Source organism: Eptesicus fuscus, chromosome 7, assembly GCF_027574615.1.
Source record: "Eptesicus fuscus isolate TK198812 chromosome 7, DD_ASM_mEF_20220401, whole genome shotgun sequence".
Classification (NCBI taxonomy): domain Eukaryota; kingdom Metazoa; phylum Chordata; class Mammalia; order Chiroptera; family Vespertilionidae; genus Eptesicus; species Eptesicus fuscus.
In genome coordinates this window covers 4,570,818-4,594,409 of record NC_072479.1, presented here as the reverse complement: position 1 = coordinate 4,594,409, position 23,592 = coordinate 4,570,818, and the positions used below count along the sequence as shown (strand labels likewise).

Here is a 23,592-nt window from a genome sequence, read left to right as displayed (position 1 = left end):
ACTCAACACCTCTATTTGCCTATTTTATGGGTGTCTGAAACCCACTATGTTAAAAACTAAATGTATTTTCTCTCCCAAACCTGCTTCTCCTCTGGGTTCTCCATGTTAATAAACGGCTCCAGCTGATGCCAAACTGGGTTTCGTGCTTCTTCCTTGCTTCCATTCACCACCGCCTCTACACATGATGAATTACAGGCCCTGACATTTTGTTCAATAGATAATCATTGAAAGCCCCCTAGTTTCAGGAAGTTTTCTAGGCACTGGGGAAAGAGTCTAGAATGAGAAAGGTGAAGTCTCTGTTCCCTGTGGAGCATATGGTATGTCTTGGTAATACCAGCTACGTGGCCCTACCATCTTGTCTGGCGGTTTCGGGTGTGCTCCATAAACAGCACCTGTCTTACAATATGTAAAATGACAGAGCCTTGGCCGGGTGACTCAGTTGATTGGAGTGCCATCCGTACACCAAGAGGTTGTGGATTTGATCCCTGGTTGGGGCGCATACGGGAGGCAACCAATCGATGTTTCTCTCTCTCTATGTCTCTCTCTTTCAAATAAATAAAACATATCCTCAGATAAGGATAAAAAATAATACAAATGAAATAAAATGGAGAGATTAACCACTTTTTGAGCAAGGAACTGCATCACACTTAAAGAGCAACCAAGCTTAAAGAAACTTGAATTTGTTTCCAATAAAAAAAAATATTTTTGAGGGAGTTAGAAATTTATAGTCTAGAGACCGAAAGAGATTAACAAAAATTGTTTCTGTATATTGAAGTGCAGTGATGAGAAGGACTCTATAGTGTTCATTCATTAATTAAAAATATCTAGTGAACATCTGTATTGAGCTAGGCACTGTAAATAGATACTATCAAGAGCTGTGTATGATTTTATCCTATTTCCAAGCTAACAGTTTCATGAACGATGGTAGAAAGTACTGGGTCACCGCCAGGAGCCTGAATATTCTATTCTCTTCAGTTCCCCCTGCCTCCCAAGTCCCATGGGGCTACTACACATGCAATGGGTTTGTGTCACAACTGAGGAGCCACAAACTTAGAAAACCTCAATCTTTTATAATGAATAATAAGCCTAAATGCCCAGCCTTTGCCCCAGAGGGAGATGGTCTTTAATATACTGCACAGCCACAAACCTGCCTTCTTCATTGGAAGGAAACAACTACCTCAATCTTCCAAAGCTTGTCCCTATGCAAACAGTCTTGAAAAATAGTTGTATTAGAGAGAGAGAGAGAGAGAGAGAGAGAGAAAGAGAGAGAGAGAAAGAGAGAGAGAGAGAGAGAAAGAGAGAGAGAGAGAGAGAGAGAGAGAGAGAGAGAGAAAGAGAGAGAGAGAGAATTTTATTTTTTATTTTAAGGAGTTGGCTCATGCAATTGTGGGGGCTGCCAAGTCCAAAATTGCCAGGGCAGACTGGAGAGCCAGGAAAGAACTGATGGTGCCATTCAAATCTGGAAGCAGCATTCCTTTTTCCTTTTGGGACATCAGTCTTTTCTCTGAAATCCTTCAACTGATTGGATGAGGCCCACCCACAGTATGGAGGTAATCTGCTTTACTCAAAGTCTACTTTTTAAACTGCTAATCCATCACACCTAACGAAATATCTTTACAGCATCAGCTAGACAGGTGTTTGAAAGAAAACTAGGTACTATTAACTAGTCCAGCTGACATTAAATTAACCACCACAATAGTCCAGAACAAAAGCAAGAGACACTCATGGAGACCTGTATTCCAACATGTACCTAATGTTTAAAACTCATAAATTACTATGTCTTTAGACTCCCCTGCCCTCCCTCCATTTTAATTTTATTAAGCAATTATGAATTTACTCTCATCCATTTTGCATTTCTTAAGCTTTACTCTGAAGTTGGTTCTGGGTGCCGGGACAGTTTAGGCCTGCCTGTGAAGGCGCTCACCAGACCAGAGTGCGTGAAGGGCGCTGGTGAAGGTGTGCACGGGTGGCTGTGGGGCAGGTACTGCCAACGAAAGGAAAGGAAAGCGAAGCTGAGCCCTCCCAGACCTGTGTCTCTGGAGAGCAATTCTACAGGGTGACCAAATGGTGACCACCCGGAAAACGGCATTCAAAGGCTCACATGTCAAGAGCAGTGGCTGGCAGTTCCTAGTTACTTAGCGTCATTCTTCCCCATTCTGATCCGGCTGATTTCAGAAGGATTTACAAGATGTCAGCTTCCTTCCCTCCTCCCGGAGGCCGCCCTCCAGGCCCCCTCCGCCGGGCCCCTCCACCCGTGACCCCGCCTCCGTCTCTTTGACCTCAGCCGCTCAGGCTCCGCCCCTTTCTCCTTTCCGGAACCGCCTGGCGCCCGGCTCCTCCCCGCCCCGGCCTGGCGCGGAGGACTGTGGGAGCGGCTTCCTTGGATACGCGCTTGGCAACGGCCGGGCTCCGCGCTCAGCCTGCGCAGGGGCTGAGATTCTCCAAACTCCGCTCGCTCGGACTCCACTCGCGGTCGCTCTGCTCCCCTCATCACGAGGTAGGAGGAGGGCTGGGGCGGGGGCGCCTCGGGGGCCGGCGCGGGCCCTCCGCCTCCTCGGGGACCCGGGGGCCGGCCTGTGGGGCCTCCGGTGGCCTCCGCCCGCCGAGCGGCACCTCCCTCCGGGGCGCCCGTGGCCGTCAGGTGTGTGGCCGCCTGTCCCAGGTCCCAGTCTCGCCCGGATGGGGAACGCTGGCACCGAGAGCACACCCCTTTGCTGTCCGTGTCGTGTAAAGAGTGGGAAAAGCGGTCCCAGGAAAGGAGGACTTGGTGAGGTTGCAGCACGCCGCAGTGTGTCCTCACTCCCCGGAGGCGACGACCGCCCAAGACCGAAGTGCTGCCTCCCCAACCGGCCTAGGCCTCACATCCCGTTCTCCACGGCGTCCAGGTCCTGCCGCGAGCTTGAACAGGACCGGCGGTGGGCGTGTGGGAAGGAGGTGGTCCCGCACAGTCAGCAGAATATCATAAAAGCAAATACCCTTCACATTTCACACAAAGGTTTTGCTGGCATTTGGTTTTACTTTGAGGGGGGATCCCCCACCCAGGTCATTTCAACATGCAAGGCTTGTGATGTGCACGAACTGTTTTGGAAATAGCTTGGCGAATCCAGCAAGCCAGAGTTGTTCCCTGTGTTCTGCCACCCCTCCCTGTGTGCCGTGTGTGGATACTTTTACTGTTTCCGGCTTTGCTTTACACATCGTTCAAGTCTGTGTGTTCACTAGATACACACTGTCTTCAACCTGGCTGCACCCCCGCAGAAAGGGTGGAGCGGTGGTTCTGAAAGCTGCTGTTTTTTGCCGCACGTATAAGCCAAATTAACTTAAACAGGCCTCACAACCAGGCGGTTCTGGTTCAGCACACAGTCCTCAAAGTGTGGGCCTCAGACCAGTAGTGTCAGGAGCACTGAGAACTGGTTAGAAATGTGCATTCTCAGGGGCTAAAGGGGTGCTGATGACTCCCACCCAGGACTTACTGAACCAGAAACTCTGGTAAGGGCGAGTAGCAATCTGTATTCGATCTGAAGTCGTACAACGTCCGTATTGCTGTATATGTAATCCCAATGAATTATTATTATGTTGTTGTTAATCCTCACCCGAGGACATTTTCTCCATTGATTTTTAAATATATTTTAATTGATTTTTTAAAAAATATATTTTATTGATTTTTTTACAGAGAGGAAGGGAGAGGGATAGAGAGTTAGAAACATCGGTCAGCTGCCTCCTGCACACCCCCTACTGGGGATGTGCCCACAACCAAGGTACATGCCCTTGACCGGAATCAAACCTGGGACCCTTCAGTCTGCAGGCCGGCGCTCTATAAACTCAGCCAAACTGGCCAAGGGCTCCATTGATTTTTAGAGAGAGTGGAAGGGAGGGGAAGAGACACTGTGATAGAAACACTGATGGGAGACAGACACATGGATTGGTTGCCTCCCCCACATGCCCTGACCTGGGCTGGGGATGGAGCCCGCAACTGAGGCACATGTCCTTGACCAGAATTGAACCCGGGACCCTTCAGTCATAGAGCTGACACTCTCACCACTGAGCCAAACTGGCTAGGGCTCAATGAATTATTTTTTTAATGCTGGCTAGTTTTTCACTGCATAAATATACCACATTTTGCTTCTCCATTGTATTGATAGGTACCTGATCTAGTTCTAATTTGGGGCTACTGTCAGTAAACATTATTATACAAATCTCTTTGTAGACATGTTTTCATTTTTCCTGGGTAAAAACTTTGGAATGAAATTGCTGGGTCAAAAGAGATAACTGTTAATTTTATGAAACTGCCAGGCTTTTCCCCAAAATTGTACGGTTTATACTCCCACCAACAATGAGTATTCCAGTTGTTCCATGTCTTTATTGACCATTTTAATTTAGCTATTCTGGTAGGTGTGCAGTGGTTTCAGCCTGGCACTGTCATTGACTATTACATACCGCTTTTTCTGCCCTTGATACTAAGCTCCTTGAAAATCAAGACGATTATATATCCCTCTGCAGTGCTTGTCACTGTCCTTTGATGGAATAGGTTTGGAATGAATGTGAAATAAGGGCAATGAATGAACGTTTTGACACCTACTAGTAGTTTTTTTTTAATGTAATTTTTTTTATTGTTTAAAGTATTACATATAGTAGTACATATATCTCCTTTTTTTCCCCATTGACCTTCCCCCAGCCTCTCCTACCCCCTGTCGCATGCCCTGATCACACACTCCCAGTGTCTTGTGTCCATTGGTTGTGCTTATATGCATGCATACAAGTCCTTTGGTTGATCTCTTCCCCCCCTTCCCCCCAACACTCCACAGCCTTCCCGCTGTAATTTAACAGTCTGTTCGGTGCTTTACTGCCTCTGTATCTATCTTTATGTTCATCAGGTTATAATGTTCTTTATTTTCCATAAATGAGTGAGATCATGTGGTATTTTTCTTTCATTGCCTGGCTTATTTCACTTAACATAATGCTCTCCAGGTCCTTCCATGCTGTTGCAAATGGTAAGAGTTCCTTCTTTTTTATAGCAGCATAGTATTCCATTGTGTAGATGGACCATAGTTTTCTAATCCATTCATCTGCTGATGGGCATTTAGGCTGTTTCCAAATCTTAGCTATGGTGAATTGTCCTGCTATGAACATAGGGGTGCATATATTCTTTCTGATTGGTGTTTCTAGTTTCTTGGGATTTATTCCTAGAAGTGGGATTACTGGGTCAAATGGGAGTTCCATTTTCAGTTTTTTGAGGAAACTCCATACTGTTCTCCACAGTGGCTGCACCAGTCTGCATTCCCACCAACAGTGCACGAGGGTTCCTTTTTATCCGCATCCTTGCCAGCACTTGTCATTTGTTGATTTGTTGATGATTGCCATTCTGACAGGTCTGAGATGGTACCGCATTGTAGTTTTGATTTGCATCTCTCTAATAATTAGTGACTTTGAGCATGTTTTCATATGTCTCTCGGCCTTCCTTCTGTCTTCTTTCAAAAAGATTCTATTTAGGTTCGTTGCCCATTTTTTTATTGGATCATTTATCTTCCTTTTATTAAGTTGTATAAGTTCCCTGTATATGTTGGAGATTAAACCTTTATCAGTGATAACATTTGCGAATATGTTCTCCCATAGAGTGGGCTTTCTTGTTGTTTTGTTGATGGTTTCTTTTGCTATGCAAAAGCTTTTTATTTTGATGTAGTCCCATTTGTTTTATTTTCTCTTTAGTTTCCATTGCCCTAGGAGCAGTATCGGTGAAGAAATTGATTCAGCATATGTCTGAGATTTCTCTGCCTGTGGATTCCTCTAGTATTTTTATGGTTTCCCATCTTATGTTTAAGTCCTGTATCCATTTTGAGTTTATTTTTGTGTATGGTGTAAGTTGGTGATGTAGTTCCATTTTTTTGCATGTATCTGTCCAATTTTCCCAACACCATTTATTGAAGAGACTGTCTTGACTCCATTGTATGTTCATGTCTCCTTTGTCAAATGTTAATTGAGCATAGTGGTTTGGGTCTATATCTGGATTCTCTATTCTATTCCATTGGTCTATATGTCTGTTCTTGTGCCAGTACCAGGCTGTTTTGAGAATAGTGGCCTTGTAATACAGCTTGAAATCTGGTATTGAGATCCCACCTACTTTGTTCTTCTTTCTCAGGATTGCTGTGGCTATTCGGGGTCTTTTTTTATTCCAGATGAATTTTTTGAGAGTTCTTTCTAGGTCTGTGAAATATGCTGTTGGTATTTTAATGGGGAGTGCCTTGAATATATAGATTGCTTTGGGTAGTATGGACATTTTAATGATGTTGATTCTACCAATCCATGAACATGGTATATTTTTCCATCTGTTTATGTCTTCCTCTATCTCTTTTTTCAATCTCCTGTAGTTTTCCGCATATAGGTCTTTTACCTCCTTAGTTAAGTTTATTCCTAGGTATCTTAATTTTTTTGGTGCGATGGTAAATCCTACTAGTAGTTTTGAAAATTTGACATGAAAAAAGTTTTAAGGCTGGAAAAATGTGTAGAAGTAAATTTGACCAGAAAGGTTTTTAAATAGTTATACTTTATTTCAATTAAGAATTATTTGTTATCTCAAGAGGATATTTACACTGCTGATTTTTCCTAGGTAGAGATGATGCAGAATGTACACCTGGCGCCAGAGACAGATGAAGACGATCTTTATTCTGGTTACAATGACTACAATCCAACCTATGATACCGAGGTAAAAAAATCTGTTTTTTTAACATTGGTGTTTGTTAAGCAGCTACTTCATGAAAAGTTTGGATTTGAGGTTCTGTATTATTTTGCTTTAAATTAAGTAATTTGATTAAAAGCTTAGAAGAGTGCTTGTACTGAAGACTCTGCTAACTTCCATCAGTAATAATAATAGTGGCAGAGGGGGAAACCATGAGAAATGTTATGGAAACAAACTAGGGTGATCGACACATACTGTATTCTTCAGCACTAACTATCTGAATGTGTGAAGTTAAAAATACTTAGATCACTTGAAGTAGCTAAAATCAGTTTTTTTTAAATTCTCTAAATTTGAAATGTCATGTAGAGTTACTTTAATTCTTTTAATTAAATTATGTAAATATTTTCTAGAAAAATTAGGAAATAGAAATAGGTATAAAGAAAAGTTAAGCTAGAAACCAAGATGGCAGCATAGGTAAACACCTGAACTGCTGCCTCGCACAACAACTTCAAAACTACAACTAAAAGACAAAACGGACATCATCCAGAACCACAGGAAAGCTGGCTGAGTGGAAATTCTACAACTAGAAGGAAGGAGAAAAGCACACTGAGACTCAGAGGAGCTGCGGAAGGCAGAGGTACGGAGGCGCGCGCGGAGAGGACTGGCAACTGAGTACGCGGCTGGCTTTCTCAATCGGGAGGGAGACACAGGCTCCCGACTGCTCTGAACTCCAGTTCCGGGCGAGACTCTGGGGACCCAGACTCATACGGGGAGAAACTGGACTGTCTGGCAGCAGGCGGAACTTGAGGGCGGCTTTCTCTCAGAGGTGTTTGCAGCAATTACTGAGGGACACTGAGACCCGGGTGCCTCTTAGGGTAGGGCTGATGGGAAGCCATTGCTGTTTGCTCCACCCTGAGACTCTGCCCCACCCAATTGATGTGCAGAGGATTTTGCATATGAATGGCCTGGTACTTGGAAAACTAAACTTACCTAACAAACTGCAGCTGAGTCAGTGACACCCAGAACACCCAAAAGAAGGCCCAAGGCCCCGCAGCAGCTTGCATTGCTTCACAGCTGGGCCTCATCGGGGCACCTCCAAAACCCAAACAAAGAAGAGGAATCTGCCGATCTCTCCATAGCTCCTGCTGGGTGGCCTCAGGCAGAGGCTAAATTAGCACCTCCTTGGAGATCCAAGAGTAAGTGTACCCAGGGATCAGAGCAGGACCATCCAGATTACAACTCCTCAGATCCATAAGGGATACACTTAGGGGGCAGACTCAGTGAGCACCAAGGCCCCACTGAAGCAAGTCTTGCCGCATAAGGGTGTCTCCAGCACAGCACTTCTCCCATCATAGACACAACTGATCCGCACAGCCAATTGGCCTAGAGGTCAATTCCTCCCAGTGATACCAACAACAATCAAGGCTTAACTATAACAAGACTGTGCACATAGCCCACAAAGGTGTGCACCAAGAGTGTCCACCTCAGGTAATTAGGGAGGCTGAGCCACTGGGCTCTATAGGACACCTAGCACACAAAGCCACTCTATCAACCCAGGGAAGCAGCCAAAATGTGGAGACAAAGAAACAGGTCACAAATGAAAAAAATGGAGGAAAGCAAATGACTGGATATAGAGTTCAAAACCACGGTTATAAGGTTTTTAAAGAATTTTCTAGGAAAGGCCAATAAATTTAGTGAGAACCTCGAGGATATGAAAAAGGGCCAACTAGAAATTAAGCATACACTTACTGAAATAAAAAACAATATACAGAGATCCAACAGCAGACTAAAGGGTCGCAAGAATCAAGTCAAAGATTTGAAATACAAATAAGCAAAAAACACCCAACCAGAAAAACAAAAAGAAAAAAGAATCCAAAAATATGAAGGTAGTGTAAGGAGCCTCTGGGACAACTTCAAGCGTACCAACATCTGAATTATGGGGGTGCCAGAAGAAGAGAGAGAGCAAGATACTGAAAACCTATTTGAAGAAATAATGACAGAAAACTTCCCCTACCTGGTGAAAGAAATAGACTTACAAGTCCAGGAAGCGCAGAGAACCCCAAACAAAAGGAATCCAAAGAGGACCACACCAAGACACATCATAGTTAAAATGCCAAGGGCAAAAGACAAGGAGAGAATCTTAAAAGCAGCAAGAGAAAAACAGTTAGTTACCTACAAGGGAGCACCCATACGATTGTCAGCTGATTTCTCAACAGAAACTATGCAGGCCAGCTGGGAGTGGCAAGAAATATTCAAAGTGATGAATAGCAAGAACCTACAACCAAGATTACTCTACCCAGAAAAGCTATCATTCAGAATTGAAGGTCAGATAAAGAGCTTCACAGATAAGAAAAGGCTAAAGGAGTTCATCACCGCCAAACCAGTATTATATGAAATGCTGAAAGGTATTCTTTAAGAAGAGGAAGAAGAAGAAAAAGGTAAAGATAAAAATTATAAACAACAAATACATATCTATCAACAAGTGAATCTCAAAATCAAGTGAATAAAAAATCTGATGAACAGAATAAACTAGTGAATATAATAGAATCAGGGGCATAGAAAGGGAGTGGCCTGACAATTCTCGGGGGGGAAAGGGGTGTGGGGGTGCGGGAAGAGACTGGACAAAAATCGTTCACCTATGGATGAGGACAGTGGTGGTGGGGGGGTGTAAGGGCAAAGGGTGGGGTGGGAACTGGGTGGAGGGGAGCTATGGGGGGAAAAAGAGGAACAATTGTAATAATCTGAACAATAAAGCTTTATTGAAATTAAAAAAAAAAAGGAAAAGTTAAAATCATAGAACCTGTCTCCACCCAGACATAAGCATTAACTTTCAGTGCTTGTCTCTCCATTTTTTTTTAACTTTATTTTAGTGTTTAAAGTATTACAAATAGTAGTACATAGGTTTCTTTTTTTCCTCTCATTGACTTTCCCCCGGCCTCCCCTACCCGTCAGCACATGCCCTCATCCCACCCCACCCCACCCAGCGTCTTGCGTCCATTGGTTATGCTTATATGCATGCATACAAGTCCTTCAGTTGATCTCTTACCGCCCCTCCCACCCCTCCCCAGCCTTCCCACTGGTAATTTGACAGTCTGTTCGATGTTCCTCTGCCTCTGTATCTATCTTTTTGTTCATCAGATTATAATGTTCTTTATTATCCATAAATGAGTGAGATCATGTGGTATTTTTCTTTCACTGACTGGCTTATTTCACTTTGCATAATGTTCTCCAGTTCTATCCATGCTGATGCAAATGGTAAGAATTCCTTCTTTTTTATCGCAGTGTAGTATTCCATTGTATAGATGTACACATAGTTTTGTAATCCATTCATCTGCTGACAGGCATTTAGGCTGTTTTCAAATCTTAGCTATTGTAAATTGTGCTGCTATGAACATAGGGGTGTGTATATCCTTTCTGATTGGTGTTTCTGTTTTATTAGGATACTAGAAGCCCGGTGCATGAAATTCATGCACGGAGGTGGGTTATCCCTCAGCCCAGACTGTACCCTCTCCAATCTGGGATCCCTCTCACAATCCAGGACTGCTGGCTCCCAACTGCTTGCCTGCCTGCCTTCCTGATTGCCCCTAACTGCTTCTGCCTGCCAGCCTGATCACCCCCTAAACACTCCGCTGCCAGCCTGTTTGCCCCCAACTTCCCTCCTCTGCTGGCCTCGTCACCCCTAACTGCCCTCTCCTGCAGGGTTGATCACCTCCAACTGCCCTTCCTTGCAGGCCTGGTCCTTCTCAACTGCCCTCCCTTGCAGGCCGGGGCCTCCCAACTGCCCTTTCCTGCTGGCCATCTTGTGTCTACATGGGGGCAGGCTCTTTGACCACATGGGGCAGCTATATTGTGTGTTGCAGTGATGATCAATCTGCATATTACTCTTTTATTAGATAGGATAGAGGCCTGGTACAGGGGTGGGGGCCAGCTGAAGGGTGTCCCTGAAGGGTGTCCCTGATCAGGGTGGGGATTCCCTTGGGGCGTGGAGCGGCCTGAGCAAGGGGCCTGTGGTGGTTTGCAGGCTGGCCACACCCCCTGGCAACCCAAGCAGAGACCCTGGTATCTGGAATTTATTTTCCTTCTACAATTGAAACTTTGTAGCCTGGAGCGGAGCCAAGCCTGGGGCTCCCTCCGCAGCGGAAGCCATTTCTGTTGGGGTTATAATTGAAACTTTGTTGCCTTAAGTGGGTGGACCCGGCCAGGGTGTGCGGAAAGCTTTGCTTCCCCTGTTGCCAGTGGCAACCCTGGCCTGCTCTCTCAAGCTCCATTCTGACGCCATTTCTGTTTGAATTTGTTTACCTTCTATAATTGAAATTTTGTAGCTTGAGTGAGGCCTGACAGTCTGATCGATGCTTCCCTGTCTCCGGGTCTGTTTTTGTTCATCAGTTTATGTTGTTCATTATTTCCCATAGATGAGTGAGATCATGTGATACAAAAATACACTTACAAGAATAGAAAATGAGACAAGCAATAATGGTTATGCTGACAGACAAATGAATCCATCTGTAGTGAGTTTCTTTCTGGGCCAGCAGTTCTTTTGAGTCCCAATTTCAATGTCAAACAGTTCCTTATGTGTACTTGTCAGCAATGATATTTCAGTTCTGGATGGTGGACAAATGGTGGTAATGCAGGTCCGACCCTCTCTGGTTTGGTTCTGGGCAGCCTGCAGCGACACACAGCTGCTGACTGCTAGTATGGCAAGGCTTTGTCAGCGTCTCCCATCTCTGGACTATTTCTCCTCTGTCTTCATGGCTGGAGCAGTCCTGTCAATTCCTCTCTGTTGCAGCAATCCACATGGTCTCGGAGTTGTTTTCTGAAAATATACAAACATATTCTCGACCAAAAGTTAATAAAGGAATCTTTTCTATAAATTTGACTTGAGATCATTTTTCCTTTTTTGCCCAAACGATTTTCATTTGGCTTGTTTTGACACCATGTGTGTTTTTCATGGGTGTCTTGCTGTTAGCATTACAAATGAAAGTTAATTTTCTAAAGTAAAAATTTTCTAGATGTAATCTACTTACAGGATATTTTTCCTTACATGATATTCTTCTACTATCCCCCTTTTTTGATTTAAATATTAGGAGGCTTTTGGAAATTTTATAATGCAGTCTTAATAACTTTTAAATTTTAATTTTTTGCACTAAAATATGACTGCTTTAGGTTCATTGCATGTTATGTAATTTTACCATGAGATGAACTACCAATAAAATTTTTAGTTAAAACTTTAGGAACAGCTTTTTGTCTAGTACAATTAATTTTTCTAGAATATTCGCTTATTTCAATTAGCCAATTTAAGTTAGTCTGAAAACTTGACTACTATTTTAATGTCAAATTTAATACTCTAACAACAACCTTATTTTACCCTGTAAATATTAGTGGAAAGGATTATTTGCATTCTTGAGCCCTTTAGGATCCTTGCATGTATCTATTAGTGGGGTATTAAATTCTCCTACTATGACTGTATTGCTATCATACATTGTTTATGTATGATCCTTGCATGTATCTGAGTAGGCTCTGAGCATTTCTGGTGCTAGGCTGGATTTAGATATCCAAAACCCACTTCCCCACACCATGGGCACAAGACAACTCAAACAAGTCTTGTTGCAGTGAGAGGGCAGCTGCTGTCGGTCAAGTCTCTACCTGGGTCCCAATTTGAGCTGGGCATGGGAAGTGAAGCAGCCATGGGGGCAGGAGACCTCCCTCAGAAGGGGTGAGGGTTCAGGCCCCTGCAAAGTTGGGGGGTGAGGGTCTGTGCCCCACCTCTGTTGACCCCCAAGTTCTCTCCTGATGGCCCCTATGCGACTGTGCCTGTCTTAGGTTGTTCCTTCCCTGAGGAATCTTACCCATCTCTGGCTAAACAGCCATCCTCCGGGGCCAAGCAGGGTGATGTGAGGTTCAGTTCTGTCTCCTTGGTAGCCTATGTCCCCGTGGCCTCCATGCCCAGCACCTGCCTTGGGATCCCCTCGCCTGCTGACGGGGCCCCAGCACTGATCACATATCTTGGGGAACCCGGGTTTCTTCTCCAGGGAGGGCCCAGCTTGCCCCACTGGGCGAGAGGCAGATCCATGGCACCAGTCATCACGAGACTTCAACCTCGACATGAACAGAAAGCTCAGGCAACAGCTGTGAGCAATTGAATTGTGAGAAGAGGGTCCCTCTTGGCCAAAAGGGCAAGAGGGGCCAATATAGAATGCTCAGGTGCCTTCCCAGGGGGCCCTCTACACAGTGGAAGGGATTAAATCCTTTCATGTCCTTTTTAAATTTCTTAGCCTATTTTTTGATTGGATTGTTTATCTTCCTTTTGTTAAGTTGTCTGAGTTCCCTGTAAATGTTGGAGATGAAACCCTTATCGGAGATAACATTGGCAAATATGTTCTCCCATGCAGTGAGCTTTCTTGTTGTTTTGTTGATGGTTTCTTTTGCTGTGCAGAAGTTTTTTTTTTTTTTTTTATGTAGTCCCATTTGTTTATTTTCTCCTTAGTCTCTCTTGCCCTAGGATCTGTGTCTATAAAAATATTGCTATGACATATGTCTGCAATTTTGCTGCCTATGGAGTCTTGTAGGATTTTTATGGTTTCCCATCTTAAATTCAAGTCCTTTAGCCATTTTAAGTTTTTTTTGGTATGCGTGGTGTAAGTTGGTGATCTAGTTTCATTTTTTTGCATGTATCTGACCAAATTTCCCAGCACCATTTATTAAAGAGTCTGTTTTGACTCCATTGTATGCTCTTGCCTCCTTTGTCAAATATTAATTGACTATAATGGCTTGGGTCAGTTTCTGGGTTCTCTGTTCTTTTCCATTGGTCTGTATGTCTGTTCTTGTGCCAGTACCAGGCAGTTTTGAGAACCGTGGCTTGGTAATACAGCTTGATTATCTGGTATTGTGATGCCTCCAACTTTGCTCTTCTTTCTCAGGATTGCTGTGGCTATTTGGGGTCTTTTTATTCCAGATGAATTTTTGGAGAGTTTGTTCTAGGTCTTTGAAATATGACATTGGTATTTTAAAAGGTATTGCACCGAATCTGTAGATTGCTTTAGGTAGTATGAACATTTTAATGATGTTGATTCTACCAATCCATGAACATGGTATGTTCTTTCATTTGTTTATGTCTTCCTCTATCTCTTTTTTCAATGTCCTGTAGTTTTCCGAGTACAGGTCTTTTACGTCCTTAGTTAAGTTTATTCCTAGGTATCTTAATTTTTTTGGTGCAGTGGTAAATGGGATTGTTTTTTTTTTTTCATTTCTCTTTCTGTGAGTTCATTATTGGTGTATAAAAAGGCTATAGATTTCTGGGTGTTAATTTTCTATCCTGCTATATTGCCAAATTCATTTATTAGGTCTAGTTTTTTGATGGAGTCTTTGGCGTTTTCTATGTATAGTATCATGTCATCTGTGAATAAGGACAGTTTTACTTCTTATTTTCCAATTTGGATGCCTTTATTTCTTCTTCTTGTCTGATCGCTATGGCTAATACTTCTAGTGCTATGTCGAGCAGGAGTGGTGAAAGTGGGCATCCTTGTCTTGGTCCTGTTCTTATTGGAAAGTTTTTGCCCATTGAGTATGATGTTGGCTGTAGGTTTGTCATATATGGCCTTTATTATGTTGAGGTATGATCCCTCTATTCCCACTTTGCTGAGAGTTTTTATCAAGAAAGGGTGTTGTATTTTGTCACATGCTTTTTCTGCATCAATTGATATGACTATGTGATTTTTGTCTCTCAATTTGTTTATGTGATGTATCACATTTATTGATTTTCAGATATTGTACCATCCTTGCATCCCCAGAATAAATCCTACTTGGTCATGGTGTATGATCTTCCTAATGTATTGCTGAATCTCATTTGCTAGAATTTTGTTGAGGATTTTAGCATCCATGTTCATCAAGGATATTGGCCTGTAGTTTTCTTTTTGTGTGGTGTCTTTATCTGGTTTTGGGATTAGGGTAATGCTGGCTTCATAGAAAGAGCTTGGAAGTGTGCCTTCCTTTTGAATTTTTTGGAATAGTCTGAGGAGGATAGGTTTTAGTTCTTCTTTGAATTATTTGTAGAACTCCCCTGTAAAGCTGTCCGGACCAGAGCTTTTGTTTGCTGGAAGATTTTTGATCGCTCTTTCAATTTCTTTGGTAGTTATCAGCCTATTCAGGTTTTTTCATTCTTCTTGGTTGAGTTTTGGGAGCTTGTATTTTTGTAAGAATATGTTCATTTCATCTAAGTTGTCCATTTTGTTGGAATAGAGTTGTTCATAGTATTTTTTGATAATCATTTGTATTTCTGTGGGATCGGTTGTTACTTCACCTCTTTCATTTCTGATTTTGTTTATTTGGGTCCTCTTTCTTTGATTTTTGGTGAGCCTGGCTAGAAGTTCATCAATCTTGTTTATCCTTTCAAAGAACCAGCTCTTGGTTTCATTGATCTTTTGTATTTTGTTTTTGTTTGTTTGTTTGCTTGGTGTTTCTTTTTTGTCTCTATGTCGTTTATCTCCACTCTGATCTTATTATTTCCTTCCTTCTACTTACGCTGGGCTTTTCTTGTTGCTTTCTTTCTAAAATCTTTGAGTTGTAGGGTTAGATAATTTATTACCATTGTTTCTTTTTTAAAAAAATATATCTTATTGATTTTTTACAGAGAGGAAGGGGGAGGGATAGAGAGCTAGAAACATCGATGAGAGAGAAACATTGACCAGCTGCCTCCTGCACACCCCCTACCGGGGATGTGCCCACAACCAATGTACATGCCCTTGACCAGAATCGAACCTGGGACCTTTCAGTCCTCAGACCGACACTCTATCCACTGAGCCTCACCAGTTTTGGTACCATTGTTTCTTGTTTTTTGAGGTACGCCTGTAGAGCTATGAACTTCCCTCTCAAACTGCCTTCACTGTGTTCCATAGATTTTGGATTGTTGTGTTTTCATTGTCGTTTGTTGCCATGATGCTTTTTATTTCTTCTTCGATCTCTCTGGTAACCCAGTCATTGTTTAATAGCATGCTATTTAGCCTCCTGATGTTTGATATTTTTTATTGTTTTTATTGTAGTTGATTTCTAGTTTTATGCCATTGTGATCTGAGAAGATGCTTGATATGATTTCTATCTTCATGAATTTGAAGAGACTTTGCCTGCATCTCAATGTATGGTCTATCTTTGAAAATGACCCATGTGCACTTGAGAAGAATGTATATTCTGTGGCTTTAGGGTGAAATGTTCTGAAGATGTCAATTAATTCCATCTGATCTAGTGTGTTATTTAGGATTGATATTTCTTTGCTGATTTTTTTGTTTAGAGGATTTGTCCAATGGTGATAGTGGGGTATTAAATTTCCCTACTATGACTGTATTGCTGTCAATCTCTCCCTTGATATCCTCCAGAAGTTTTTTTTATGTATTTTGGTGCTCCTGTATTGGTTGCGTTTATGTTTACCAGAGTTATTTCTTTTTTTTTTTTTATGAATCTTTATTGTTCAGATTACAATTGTTTCTCCTTTTTCCCCACATATCTCCCCACCACCCAGTTCCTACCCCCCCTCTGCTTTTACCTCCCCCCCCACTCTCCTTATCCATAGGTGTATGATTTTTGTCCAGTCTCTTCCCATACTCCCCACACAGACACCCCTTTCCCCCTGAGAATTATCAATCCACTCCCATTCTAGGCCTCTGATTCTATTAAGTTCACCAGTTTATTCTGTTCCTCAGATTTTTAATTCACTTGACTTTTAGATTCACTTGTTGATAGATATGTATTTGTTGTTCATAATTTTTATCTTTCTTCTTCTTTTTCCTCTTTTTAAAGAATACCTTTCAGCATTTCATATAATGCTGGTTTGGTGGTGATGAACTCCTTTAGCTTTTTCTTATCTGTGAAGCTCTTTATCTGCCCTTCAATTCTGAATGATAACTTTGCTGGGTAGAGTAGTCTTGGTTGTAGGTTCCTGCTATTCATCACTTTGAATATTTCTTGCCACTCCCGTCTGGCCTGCATGGTTTCTGTTGAGAAATTAGCTGATAATCATATGGGAGCTCCCTTGTAGGTAACTAACTGTTTTTCCCTTGCTGCTTGTAAGATTCTCTCTTTGTCTTTTGCCCTTGGCATTTTAATTATGATGTGTCTTGGTGTGGTCCTCTTTGGATTCCTTTTGTTTGGGGTTCTGTGCACTTCCTGGACTTGTAAGTCTATTTCTTTCATCAGGTGGGGGAAGTTTTCGTTCATTATTTCTTCAAATAGGTTTTCAGCATCTTGCTCTCTCTCTTCTTCTGGTACCCCCATAATTCTGATGTTGGTTCGCTTGAAGTTGTCCCAGAGGCTTCTTACACTATCTTCAACTTTCTGAATTCTCTTCTCTTCATGCTTCTCTGGAGGAGTGTCCTTGGCCTCTTTGTATTCCAAATCTTTGAGTTGATTCTTGCAATCCTCTAGTCTGCTTTTGGGTCTCTGTATAATATTTTTTATCTCAGTCAGTGTATGTTTAATTTCTAGTTGGTCCTCATTGAATTTATCGGCCTTTTCCATGAAATTATTGAAAAACCTTATAACCGTGGTTTTGAACTCTATGTCCAGTCACTTGTTCTCCTCCATTTCTTTGGTTTGTGATCTGTTTCCTTGCCTTCTCATATTCTCTGCTTCCCTAAGTTGGTAGGGTAGTTTTGTGTACTATGTGTCCTATTGGTTCAACGGGTCAGCCTCCCAGTTACTTGAGGTGGACACTCTTGTTGTACCCTTGTGTACTGTGTGTCCCCCAGCAGGAGCTACAGCAAGGGCTAGTTTTCTCCTCCTTTGCTTGGGCGGTTTTGGAGCAGTCTGACTGGAGCTGCAGTTAATTTGGTTGAGCTGCCCCAGAACAGGCCATTTATATGCAAAAGCCGCTGTGTGGAGCCTGGGCGGGTTTGTAGAATGTGCGGGGCGGGGCCTCAGGGCGGGGCGGGGTCTGAGGGCGTCACTAGGCTGTGGCGTGGCCAACGGCGATGGCTGCCGTCAGCTGTCTCTGCCTTTCCGCTTTTCCAAGTCCCTGCGCCCTGCGCTCCAGCGCAGTAAACAATGATTGCTGGGCGCACCTCTGCAAAAAAGTCACTCTCACTTTCCGACCCAATGGCCGAGAGTCCAGCTTCTCCCCGTAGGTGCCTGGGTCCCCCGAGTGTCCCCAGAAACTGGATTTCAGAGTGATCGGGAGCTTGTCTCCCTGCGGGTTGAAGAAAAGCCGCGCACCCAGCCGCCCACCGCCGGCCCGATTCGCGTGCCTCCGTACCTCAGCTTTTCAGCGATTGTCCTCCTTTCTCTTCTTAGTTGTAAATCTTCCACTTAGCCAGCTTTCCCATGGTTCTGGGTGGTAGACTTTTTTGTCTTTTAGTTGTATTTTTGAAATTGTTGTGTGAGGCAGCAGATTAGTTGTTTAACTATGCCGCCATCTTCCAGAGTTATTTCTTCTTGTTGGATTGCTCCCTTTAGTATTATGAAGTGGCCTTCCTTATCTCTTGTTATTTCCTTCACTTTGAGATCTAATTTGTCAGATACAAGTATTGCTACCCCAGCCTTTTTTTCATTTCCATTCACCTGAAATACCCTTTTCCATCCCTTCACCATCAGTCTGTGTGAGTCCTTTTTCTGAGGTGGGTTTCCTGTACACAGCAGATATATGGGTCATGTTTTCTTATCCACTCAGCTACCCTCTGTCTTTTGATTGGGGCATTTAATCCATTTACATTTAAAGTTAGTATTGATAGGTACTTGTTTGTTGCCATTTTTATTTTTTATGCCTGTGTTCCTTCTTTGCTTCCTATTTCTTCTTTTTACAGCAGACCCTTTAGCATTTCTTGCATTGCTGGTTTGGTGGTGATACACTCCCTTAGTCCTTTTTTGTCTGTGAAGCTCCTGATTTCACCCTCAATTTTGATTGATAGCCTTGCTGGGTACAGTATTCTTGGATTCAGAGCCTTCCTTTGCATAACTTTGTGGTGATAAAAGTATTTCATTCCCTTCCCTTCTGGCCTGATGTGTTTCTGTTGAGAAATTAGTCGCTATTCTAATGGGGGATCCTTTTTGGTAACTTTTTGTCTCTCTCTGGCCTCTTTTAAGATTCTTACTTTGTTGTTGGTGTTTGCCAATTTAATTATAATGTGCCTTGGCGTCGGTGATTTGGGGTTCATTTTGTTTGGGACTCTGTGAGCTTCATCGACTTGTGTGAGTTTTTTCTTCCCTATATCAGGGAAGTTTTCTGTCATGATTTCTTCAAACAGGTTTTCTATTCCTTGCTCAGTTTCCTCTCCTTCTGCCACCCCTATTATGTGGATGTTGTTTCATTTTCTGTTGTCTCAAAGTTCCCTTAGGCTCTCCTCTTGTTTTTTAAGTTTTTCTTTCTAGATGCTGCTCTGCTTGGGTATTTTTTCCTACCTTGTCTTCTAGCTCCCTGATGTGCTCCTCCACTTTTCTAGTCTACTGTTGATGCATTCTATTGAGTTCTTTATAGCAGCGATGTCATTTTTCATTTCTTCTTGGATCTTCTTTATTTCCTCTTGGTTCTTATATATACTGTTGAATTTGTCTTCCATCCTTTTCAGCAACCTTATGACCATTTCTCTGAATTCTTTCTCTGACATATTGCTTGCCTCCATTTCGTTTACTTCCTTTTCTGGTGATGCCTCCTTTTCTTTTGTATGTGAGCTCTTTCTTTGTCTCCCCATGATCACTCCTCTCCGGTTGTCTGGTTATGTAGCTCTCTCTTTCTCTCCTGTGTTGACTTAAAGGCACAAAATACCTCACAACAAGGCCCAACGTACAAGGCACTGAATACAAATGTATTCACAATACTAATAACCCCAAATAAAGGTGAGCACCAGAGAAAAGATAATTAGGGGATAAAAAAAGAGTGCAAAACTGATATTGAGAAAAGGAAAAAAAGTAAGAGAGAAAAGAATGAGAATAAAAAAGAAGGGGGAAAAACTATTTATCTGGGGAGAAAACTCCAATGGAACAACTATTGCAAAAAAATGCAAACAACTAACAGCCAGATATGAATGCAAACTACAAACAACATCTAATAACAAGTGAGAAGTGGTGGAAAAACAGAAGAAAAAAAAGAGGAACAATCACACAAACAAAAAAACCGGTCTAATCAACAATCAAACTAACAACAACAATAGAAAAGAGAGAAAGAAGGGCAAAACAAAACAATGTAAAACAAAAATTATAAATCAAAACAAAAAAAAAAAAGAAGGGAGGAGAGAAAACAATTTTGGATATTGAAGAAAGAGAAGAGAGAAGTGTGTATGGACTTGGAGCAGGGGATCAGAAATTAGATATATAAGCAGGATGAATTTTTATCGTAAAAAGAGGGGTTAGGGAAAATCTCAAGGAGGAATAGGGTAAGAGAAATAGGACAAGCAAAGGGGAAAAATGAGGAAGGGAGTGTTGGCGTAAAGGTAAAGTTGAGATAGAGTACAATGATGCTAAATGAAAAATTAAAATAGAATGTAGAACACTAATCCTAGAATGAAATAAAATAACACTTTAAAAAAAGGTAAAATAATAGTAGTAATAATACTGATGAAAAATAAAAATATAATAATTAAAAAGGTAAAAATCAAGAGAAAAAATTTTAAAAATTTAGTTTCTTAAGTAAAAGATAAAAAATAAAAATGTGCAGTAGTGAAGGTCATTCACTTCCTTCTACTGTTCTGTTTGGCATGCCTGTTTCCTGTCAGGTAGTCAGGACATTATTGAAGTTCCCTGCATTCTATAGCTCCTCTGTGTTGTAAGCCACAATCCTGTTTCAAGCAGGCAGAATTTCTTTGTTACTTAGCCTGCCTGTGGTTGTATTTACACAAGAGTCAATTTGTGATTCAACCCCTGGGTGGCAGTGTTTCTGTATTGACTTCCGGGGCTATAAGTCCTCTCTACCCAGTATTTAGATTTTGTTTTCCCTGTCGCACTTAATACTGGTTTGGGGGATTGGACTGCCCCAGAGTGGGTTTTCTGATCGTTTCTCCCCGCTCTGATCCCCAGCTTCCACAAAAACAACTTTCCCCTGCAGTCTCTGAGAGTGTTTTAATTGGTTGATCCTATGTACTGGGCTTTGTAATCACCCGGACCCGGGCTCTAGCCTCACCCTGACCCAGGTGCGCGTGGCCTCCCTCGGACCCATGGGCGCGCAGCCTCACCCGGACCCGGGGGTGTGTGGCCTCACCCGGGCCCGGGATCCAGCCTCATCTGGACGCAGGGGCACATGGCCTCTCCCGGACCCAGGGGCGCGCGGCCTCACCCGGGCCCGGGACCCAGCCTCATCCGGACCCAAGGTCGCGTGGCCTCTCCTGGACCCAGGGGCGCGGTCTCACCCGGACCCGGGACCCAGCCTCACCCGGATCCAGGAGCGCACGGCCTCACCCGGACCCGGGATCCAGCTTCACCCGGACCCAGGGGCGCGTGGCCTCACCCGGACCCAAGGGCGCGTGGCCTCTCCCGGACCCAGGGGGGAGCCTCACCCGGACCCGGGACCCAGCCTTACCCGGACCCAGGGGCGTGTGGCCTCACCCAGACCCAGGGGCGCGTGGCCTCACCCGGACCCAGGGGCGCACGGCCTCACCCAGACCCGGGGTTATGCGGCCTCACCCAGACCTGGGATCCAGCCTCACCCGGACCCAGGGGCACGGCCTCACCCGGACCCGGGATCCAGCCTTACCCGGACCCAGGGGCGTGTGGCCTCACCCAGACCCAGGGGCGCGTGGCCTCACCCAGACCCAGGGGCACGGCCTCACCCGGACCCGGGACCCAGCCTTACCCAGACTCAGGGGCGCGTGGCCTCACCCGGACCCAGGGGCGCGCAGCAAACTATGAAAGGTCTCTCTATTCTGCTCATCTGCTAACAATAGGAATGTGCCATCAAAACAAGTTAGATCGAAACAAGTCAGGGGACACTGCGTCAGCTTACATCTGGTCTCCAACAGGTTGTGTGTTCGATTCCCCATCAGGGCACATGCCTGGGTTGCGGGTTCGATCCCTGGTCAGGGTGGGTATGGGAGGCAACCTATCGATAGTTCTCTCTCACATGGATGTTTCTCTCTTTGTCTCTGTCTCTCTCCATTCCTCTATCTAATATCAATAAAGAAAATAAATTATATTTATAAAAATATACATGCTCATTATTGAAAAACAAAATTACCCATAATTATATTATTCAAAACTAACTACAGTTAATGTTTGCTTTGATTTTCCTTCATACATAGAGTTTTAGCATGTTCGAATTGAAATAGCATTTACTTTTCTGTTTGCTTTTTTTACATACAGCTACATTGTAGGCATTTCATGATAGTAAAAATTGAAGTAAATATAATTTTAATGGCTACATAATATTGAAGATGTACAGTTGTTTATAACTATTTTCAGTCATAGGATATTTATTGCCAGTTTTCTGCTACTATAAATAACAACAATGAAATGAACAAATTTATGCATAAATAATTTTCTATATTTTGATCAAACATTTTCTAGGATAGAGTCCAAGAAATGGAATGTAGATAGTTCATGAATATGCTCGTTTTTAAAGCACCAGAGAAACTTCCTGACTCCTTAGGTCATCACAGTGTGGCTTCATTGTTTCATTTGGAGTGCATATTCAGAATATAAGAAACAAAAATAAATCATATAGTAAAATAAAAATAATATTTGCTTTACTTTACCCATGGTTTTCTTTTCTCTTACTTAATTGGAATAATAACAAGTTTAATATATAACTGAATTACATGAGACAGTTATTAAAATGTTCCATAGATTATGCAAGTTGTTAATGAAAAAGAAAAAATTACAAAAGTTGTGTTTGTATTTGTAATTGGAGAATTTGTTGACAATTTTTAGTTTGTCAGAATTCATTGAGCTGATAAATCAAATTTTACTAATAATTTAGGAATACTAGAAGACTTCCTTTTCCAAAAAATCTGCTGAAATACTAAAATCAGTTATGCTAAAGGTTGCCTTTGGTTATATACTTCATGTGAAAGTTGCCTAGTTCCTATAGCTAACCAAGAATTGTATACTTATTTAATTTTATGTGGCTGATATGCAAGGTATTAAAGATTCTTTTAAGTAAAAATTAAAGAAGGATGCTTGTACATAAAACTTTTTTTAAATATATATTTTATTGATTTTTCACAGAGAGGAAGAGAGAGGGATAGAGAGTTAGAAACATCGATGATAGAGAAACATCAATCAGCTGCCTCTTGCACAAACCCCACTGGGGATGTGCCCGCAACCAAGGCACATGCCCTTGACCGGAATTGAACCCGGGACCCTTCAGTCCGCAGGCCGACGCTCTATCCACTGAGCCAAACCGGTTTCGGCTACATAAAATTTTTAAAGTGCACAGTATTAACTCCTGATTATACCCAAATTTTATTTTAATTGTCTGCATAGTTTTAAAAAGTGAATTGATATTGACTCCTTTTTCATGTATTGTTTGTATTTATTTATTTATTTTTGTTTTTATTAATTTTTTTGTTAATCCTCACACTAGGATATTGTTTCCATTGATTTTTAGAGAGAGTGGAAGTGAGGGGGGAGGGGGAGAGAGAGAGAGAGAGAGAGAGAGAGAGAGAGAGAAACATCAATGTGAGAGAGACACGTAGATTGGTTACCTCCTGCATGCACCACCCCAACCAGGGCAGGGGATCAAACCTGCAACCCAGGAATGTGCCCTTGACTGGGAATCGAACCCAAGACCCTTCTGTGCATGGGCCAATGCTCTAACCACTGAACAACACAGTCCAGGCCTGTATTTATTTTTAATAACCAACTATCTTTTTGTGGAATGTATAGTATCCACAGAAGACATGTTCCAAGTCTCCCAGGATGCCTGAAACTGGCAATAGTACTGAATCCTATAAATACTATGTTTTTTTCCTATACATACATATTATGGTAATGTTTAATTATACATTAGGCACAGT

At 42.6% G+C, this 23,592-nt stretch overlaps 1 protein-coding gene across 1 annotated transcript in view; it reads left to right on the top strand.

The window, feature by feature from the left end:
- The first annotated feature begins 2,393 nt into the window (after positions 1–2,393).
- Positions 2,394–23,592, top strand: part of IFT88 (intraflagellar transport 88) — a 203,627-nt gene continuing 182,428 nt past the window's right edge. Inside the window, exons 1-2 of the mRNA XM_054718696.1 lie at positions 2,394–2,497; positions 6,602–6,697. Coding sequence (XP_054574671.1) covers positions 6,608–6,697 — 90 coding nt within the window. The 5' untranslated portion in view covers positions 2,394–2,497; positions 6,602–6,607. The remainder of the gene's footprint in view (positions 2,498–6,601; positions 6,698–23,592) is intronic.